This window comes from Mycetomoellerius zeteki, unplaced genomic scaffold, assembly GCF_001594055.1.
Source record: "Mycetomoellerius zeteki isolate Tzet28-1 unplaced genomic scaffold, Tzet1.0 scaffold119, whole genome shotgun sequence".
Taxonomy (NCBI): Eukaryota; Metazoa; Arthropoda; class Insecta; order Hymenoptera; family Formicidae; genus Mycetomoellerius; species Mycetomoellerius zeteki.
Window position 1 is genome coordinate 101597 of NW_017256116.1, and position 7970 is coordinate 109566.

Sequence of the window (7970 nt, forward strand, 5' to 3'; positions counted from 1 at the left end):
AAATTCGATTGTTACTCTCTAATGTATTTTGGACTCTCGGAAATATAAGAGAAAAAATATATCAGAGAGCGTCTATAAATTTTATAGAACACGAACGTCAGGTGCTGAAAGTTTAGAATATGTTTATGAAAAAAATTATATAGAAAGAGTTCGTTCAATTATTCGACTCCGATATATAAACTGACCTTTAACATCGTATATCAGAAATTAACTCATATTTATATAAATAATAATTTATATGCATATATATATCGTTTTATACGAAAATATCTGCTTATTATTGAAGGCACATACACATACTATTGATAAATAAAATTACTATTGTTATACTAGATTGACCTTTTTATTCACGACGAAATTTTAATGCATGATATCATGATTCAGAAAATGTATTTTACCTACATTATTCAAAATAAAACGATTCCTTGACTCGAAGTCAGCATCAGTAAACAATTGAAAATAAAATCGCGACTATCGTCTTCATTATTATTAAAGTACATGAAGGTTATTTTATTAAACTCACAATATCAAAATGTTAAGCTCTTTCATCGTTTAAAAAAATCATCAGAAAAATATATTTTCAATATTATATCCAAATACCTCCATATATAAAAATGGAAGAATCTTTGATTCAAGATGAACCAATTAAAAGGACCATAAAAATAGTTGTAGATTCCATTGAAAACATTGTAAGTTTTTTTTCGTATTATTCAACTATGGCATAATCATGAGAAAATTTGTTTGTAAGACAGACGGTGAAAGAAGAGACTGGCATATCGTTTATCGTGATACATAATGACGTAGTGCTCGGAGAAAGTACTCCTCTCATTATCGATCCGGGTTTCAAGGAACCGCCACAAATTTATGACGTCAATTTCGGGGTCGAATTTTTATTTATAGTTAATGATCGCAATAGCATGGATCGAATCGTATCAACGCCGATTTTAAGTAAAGAACTTAAGCTCTTCCACATAACGACGCATTTGCATGCATATCAATAAATAATTCATAATTGTATCGTATAGTAAGTTAATAATTATTCCGATTGCGATAAATCATTGCAGTAAAGGTAATAAGTGATGTCCAAGATCAACATATGTCTGATTCCGGCAGATCAGTTACGGAATCCAAGCAGAAAGTAGCAGTGATCTTTCCACAGCAAATATCAACAAACGTAATTGGTTTTTGCACTCTCGATCTAATGCCGATATTGCTAGGTAACGATTTATCACGTCGACATGGAGAAAGCGAAGTCGAGATACTGCACTTAAAATAATTCTAACAACCTTGACCACCAGGTGAAAAATTGCTCGTTGAAAGATTAATAGTGCAAATGCCACATCTTTCGTTTGATGGCAATGCGGTCTCGTGGCAAAATCTTCCTTTGTTAAACGCGACAGTAATATACGATGGAGGAGAGATATTTCCTTCTCAAGCAGAAATTAATTTCCTGAGTGTTACAGTGGAAAGTATCTACAATCCACCGATTTTTTTTACCGAAGATGCGGATTATAAAGGAGGCACGATAATATATGTTGACAATGAGGTATCTTATTGTTTTCAATAATTATTTAGCCAACGACAATAGAAATTTTAGTTATAATTTTTAGATCAATTTATTTTATTTAAAAACATTCTTTCTTTACTTTTCTTGTATAATATAATATATTAAATTAAAAAAAAACTGATAATAATATTTTGATGATAATATACTGTTCTTTGCATTTCTCATATTATACAGGATAGGCCATTTTAATCAATACACGCGAATATCTCGTCAGGTAAACAAAATAGTGAAAAATGTTTTAGACCAGTAACCAGTTTTAGAAAAATAACCTTCATGTGATCTTCAAGCAACTATTCAAGGTCAAACTAATGATACCATCTTATGTTCCCCTCAAAGCCATATAACTTTGGTCTGAAACATTTTTCGCTATCTTGCTTACCAAACGAGATATTCGAGTGTATTGATTAAAATGACCTACCCTGTATATAAAGATTTTAAAAACGAAAGAAAGAATAGTTTTATAAAAATGACGAACTGCATGTGGAGTAGGCAATAAAACGTGAATAGGAAGGATTCTTAGAATTGACTCGTATATCATGTCTATAAAGATAAATGTGAGTATCAGAGTTCTAAGAATGTGACTGCAATGTTAAAAAAAATACATGTAATTTAGAGGATTGCATTTCTATATAAATTGGATTATACATATATAATATAAGTCAATTAAAATTTATTTTTTTTAGATTTAGATTCGGATTAACAGAGTTTTAGATGAATTTTCTGTGTTAATTCGATAAAACAAAAATATTTATGCAAAATAAAATTAATCACAATTGTATAAACAAAACCGATACTCTTTATCGCAGCTTCCGGAAAATGTAATATTCGAAGACGGTAAATGGACAAAATACCGCGATTTAGAAAGAACCAAACGATGGCGAAGCTTATCAAAGTTAAAGAGTCGCGCCAGATTGTCGAAGTGGAAACTCGACTACGATTACGCACATATAAAAAATATGCTCGACGTAGAATTCGACTTACAGGTAGACACGACATTTTGCAATTTGATCTAAAACTGTACGATAAAGCGCGGAATAATGCGTAATTTGCAGAAGAAAATATGTCAAGACGAACCTAGAATCGAGTGGAACTTTATGAATCGCAGCATATTGCGTGATGTGGGAAGCGAAATGATGAAGAAGCATCTTGTCAAGTACATGTCCATTAAAATCTCTCTCGTATAAAGATCGAAGAATTCATGTTAAATATCATAATTATATTTAAAGGTATAAATATTGGCCATTTAAATTTATGGTAAGCAAAAAGAGTGCGGAAAAGAGCAACCTTAAACAAAACGAAGAAGAATTGAGTAAATGTCAACTTTTTCAGTGTTACGTCGATTTATCAGAGCTTGTTTTTCCGGGAAGTAAGCGCGAACAAATTCATTTTAATACATGATAAATAATCATATTGTTATTGAAAAGCTTAATATTTTCTCCTTTATAAACATTTTCTGCAGTAAAAAGCACTCATGTAATTGCGCAATTGTACACGTATGATGCATCGAGTATAGCTGAGAAGACTGGTTTGGAAAAAGATATTTTCTATACAGAATCAAAGAAGGTTGACATGATATATATACAATATTTAGAATTTCATGCAAATTCATTTAGTATTTGTAACATTCCGTATATGCAATACTTAAAAAAATCAGCATTAATTAAAAGGGTTTCTTCAAATTGGATTTCGAATATTTGATTCAGATGGGTATCGAAATAACACAAAGTACCCCGTTAATTTCGGAGACTGGCGAACCTGTGTTTGTCATAATCGAGGTCGAGCTTTTTTATCCACTTGTCCCCTGTAGACTTGAAAATGACTTTTCAGACATGTAAGTTCATAATCATCACAATAAAAAGTACCATAGTGTTTAGTTATTAAAAATTATACCAAAATTTATCTTGAATAATTAATTTTATTAGAATCGAGGAGATGATGAAGCCGAAAGTAACTAAGTCGCATTACGTTTATTCTCTCGATTTAGCGGAGCAGCAATACGCAACTTGTATTCGGAAAATAGTGGAGATTATTACGGAAAGCTACAGGGTATCAATAAATAAAATTCTTACGTAAAATATAATTTAATATCATAAATTGAAATATATTGTCATATTGGTTATATCAGAAATATATATTTTGTACTAGGATTTTCGTGACGAAAAAAAGCGGGAAACGTTATCCGCATTAAAAGATCAGGAAGGTGATTCTGAAAAGGTGGATAAAACGAAGTACTGTTTCGCTCCTGAAGAGGTAAAATTAATTCCTACAGTGAGATACGAGGAATTATTGCGTTGCGCGTTCGTGTTACAATAATGTTCAATGCTTGTTACAATAATTTTCAGGATGAGCTAACTTGTTTTACACAATATCTATATAAAACTGGCACGTACTTAAACATACGCAGTACTTTGAAGCTAAAAGTGATCACGTTGCTGGATCAAAAATTCAAGACAAACCTGAATACCGTACACTCCATTGACAGCCAGGTCTAAAAATATATTTATTATTTAAAAATTATTATTATTATATATTATATGAAACGTACGCATCTTTCAAATATATTATGGATTTATATTCAGAAATTTATTTAGACATAATTGAAAATAACTAAAAGCTCTGGCGAGCTACGATTTATGTGCAGAATTTTGTAGCATCTGTATACACATATCTTGTCGAACAAATGCATCTGGCCATTAACAAGATCGTTGAAAGCCGCCTTGAGGACGACGATTCGCCGAGCATTGCAATACCTAAAAAATTATTCTTCTACGCTGAAGAGGCTTACGAATTAGGTCATGTAGATGATGCAAGACGACATTATCAGGCTGTACATAATTCAATCATCTGTATTAAGAAAATGTCATATTGAATGTGTTATTATACTCATAATCTTTTTCACAGGCAATCGCGGCAGATAAAAATGATGCCGAAGCGTGGACCAAATATGCAATTTTTCTCTTAAAAATTAGCGATGCAGAGCGCGCAAGGGAGAGTTGCCGTGAAGCGATTCTTTTGAACAAACGAGATAAATTCGCGTATGTAAAAATATAAATACGCAAGTGTACTTTTCTAATTGAACTCAGGAAGGAAGGAAGACGCGATAGATTCTTAAATAATTTCATATAATAAATGTTTTTCTCCGAAGTTTATTGACGTTCGGATTGATTCTCGCGGAAGATCAAAGTTATCGAGAAGCAGAAATCTTTCTGAGAGCTGTTACTGATTTTTATCCTCGATTTGTTGAAGGATGGATTATCTTACATCTTTTTTACACCCGCACAAATTACAGCCCAGGTATAACAACTCATATCGACGCCTGAGAAGGTGCTATATCGAGAAAAACTTGAAGAAATGTCTAAAAATGTAAAAAAAATGATGAAAAGCGATCTATTTTGCGCGAGGTGTGAATACCGGTCTTCATAATCTTCTTTATATAGACTTTTCTTTATGTATTTCTCATTATAGCATCTTCTATCGCTCAGGCCTTGATATCTCCGTGTTAGGCAAAGATAAGATTAGAATGTATGAGAAAAATTTTTTTTTAACAGGAATAGATTTTGCGTTACGAATAGCTGAAGAATGCATGAGAAACGGAGATCTCGACGCGGATAAAAAAGAGACGGAGATCTCGAGCAAAGATCCTCTCGCTTGGACAATGATTCACTGTCCACGAGACAACGTGTTTATGATAACAGCCACACTCCTACTAAAACTGCATTTCTGCGACGTAATATGTCTGCATTTAAAATACATCTTACGTAAGAACGTGCAAATTATGCTGTCATGATTTGCGTTTGTGTAGTTTGCTGACTTAGCGTTGGAGAAAGAAATGTCTCGAGCAGGTAGATCCACCCATGTTCTATATTATTTAGCCGTGCGATGTTACTTATCGAAGCAATACGAAGAAGCTTTATTGCACTTGAAAGAAGCCAAAAGTATTTATGGACTGGTTCGTTTGCATTTGCCATTTGCATTATTATTAAATACTTAAATACATCGACCACAATTATAGTTTCTCAATTACGAACTGCAAAATGTAAATTAAATACTTAGATAAGAGATAAATATAGATAACTTTAAATAAATAGATTAATTATCTAATATTATTAAATGTGTAAAATTAATTATATAATTATATAAAGATAATTCTATAATGATTAATAACTGATTACTAAATAATTAATTAAAAAAGATATAATTCATTATGTCTCTAACTGATTAATTATATAAATATCGTACAAAATTAATTTGCCTGTATCATATTGAAATCTCAAATATGTTCCTTCTGCTCAGGATTACTCTATAGATAGTTTAATGGGACACTGTCATTTTCAAGAGGGTAATTTCGCAGATGCCATTCATTACTACGAGTTCGCTAATTCAATGTTCAACAGGCCGGATGATTTGCATCTCGTGCAAACAAGGTAAAATCATTTGTCTCGATATTGGACGAAACGATTGAGAGGGAAAAAAGTAGAATCGATTTATTTATAACAACATTACGATATTAGAATGGGACTGTATTACGAAAACGCCGGTGATTACGAATGTGGATTAAAAGTATTCCTCACCGCATGCAGAACTTCACCGACGGCAGAAACGTGGCTTGGCGCAGGAATCGCCTTTTTTGAGGTGAATTAAATAAAGTTAAAAAGAAAGAACAATTTTTAATAAAAACTTCTATGTCAAAATTATTCTTCCACACGCAAAAATCGCTTTTACATATGAAAATTGCCTCAGCTGCAACGATTCACGGAAGCCGAAGCGGCTTTATCGGAGGCGAACCAGATCGACAATCGTAACGCGATTGTTTGGAAATATCTATGTCTGTTAAACATGTCTTTACAACGTGATGACGAATTCGCTCAGTGTTACGAACAAATCGCCCAAGTAAAAAGCCTATAAAAAAAGAAGTAACGTTGCGTTCTTGTCACCGTCTTTGTGACGTGTCACCTTCACCTTTGCAGGACAATACGGCTTTCTCTCTAGAGAAACGGTCCCTCAAACCGCGAGATGGAAAATCGGGATCGGTCATGCTCTAGATGCCACGGATGCTGTAGCATATAAAATTCCAGTCTTTGAGCCAGAAATTTATTACAGTTAGCTCCACAATCACGATGAGATTGACGGTGAGTCAGACTGTAATCTAGTGAAATATATTTATAGATTTGCGTTCTATCCAGCTAGACTTCGTTGCGCAATATTACGCGATAGAAAAATATTCGATTAAATAATCAAAGAATCAATATTTTCTTACAGTGCATTCTTGTTGTACTTTGTCTGCTTGATGTAGCGATATTTACGATGGTTAGCTGCAATGAGTCAAGCAGTGCAATGCGTCATTTAGCTTTAAAAAAAGGTAATACAGCAGACGATATCATTATCGATAATTATTTGTAACTACGGAAACATTTAAATTTATACTGCTCTCGTAATCTTCATGCAGAAGTAATTCGAATTACAGAGAAAGAAAATGTAAGATAATAATATCGCGGTATTCGAATAACGCTATCAAAAAACTGTGCAGTTACTACTTGTTTGCAGATGATGTTCCGCGGGTCAAAATAAAGGTGTTTCGCGGTCCAACGCAGGAAGAGAATGACGAATATTTCGCTACTTGGGGATATTGGATTCAACAACCCAGCAGATAATGTCGATGTGGCAGTTTTTCTAATTTTACTTGCTGTCTATCATTTATATGTAACAATGAAATAAGTATTTCTTCTTTAATGTGTGTAAAATAATAATAATATATATCGAAAAATAAAAATTACAAGGCTAATCGTTTTTATGATTAAAAATAAATCATGGTTTATTAATTACATTATATTAGCGTTAAATAGCTGTCTATATATACAGGGTGTTTCCAAATTAAATGGCAAAACTTCGGGAGCGTGTAGAGGAGTAAAAAACTAAGAAAAAAAGTCCTATAGACATATGCTCGTTTTTGCTCCGTTTCAGAGAAATCGAAAAAAAATGTTTACATTTCTTGCCATATCTAGCACCGACATATTTGATTACATTTTCCACTTTCTGTTATGAATTTGTCAGTCGCTCTTTGAAAGCCTTTAACAGTAGATGAATTTTGTCTTTTGCAATATGCCGCGTACGTATTCTAATAGTGAATATGCTGATATGGTTTTTGTATACGGTTTCTGCAACGGTAATGCTTTAAAGGCGGTGCGAGAATATGCACGACGATTTCCAAACAGAAGAGTGCCAAACCGAAGAGTGTTTATGTTGACATTTAATAGATTGCGAGAGACTGGATCATTTTCAATTCGACAAGAAAACAACCGATTTCAAGCAGCGTTACGAAGAGATTTGCAGGCAGGGAATCGTATTTTACAACATTTTGACAATCATCCTGAGACCAGCGTTCGGAATGCGTCGGCTGTATTGG

General features: G+C 33.0%; 1 protein-coding gene across 1 annotated transcript; it reads left to right on the forward strand.

Annotated features, from left to right (window-relative positions):
* The first annotated feature begins 614 nt into the window (after nucleotides 1-614).
* LOC108729881 (uncharacterized) lies at nucleotides 615-7295 on the forward strand. Its single transcript, XM_018459229.1, has 22 exons — nucleotides 615-689; nucleotides 753-948; nucleotides 1065-1217; nucleotides 1299-1546; nucleotides 2374-2550; nucleotides 2620-2720; nucleotides 2794-2933; nucleotides 3027-3130; nucleotides 3235-3398; nucleotides 3490-3613; nucleotides 3713-3817; nucleotides 3910-4053; nucleotides 4209-4394; nucleotides 4469-4602; nucleotides 4713-4861; nucleotides 5116-5294; nucleotides 5370-5516; nucleotides 5861-5991; nucleotides 6079-6199; nucleotides 6308-6457; nucleotides 6827-6926; nucleotides 7112-7295. The coding sequence occupies exons 1-22, from the start codon at nucleotides 615-617 to the stop codon at nucleotides 7216-7218; spliced, it is 3135 nt and encodes a 1044-aa protein (XP_018314731.1). The 3' UTR covers nucleotides 7219-7295.
* The last annotated feature ends 675 nt before the right edge of the window (nucleotides 7296-7970 follow it).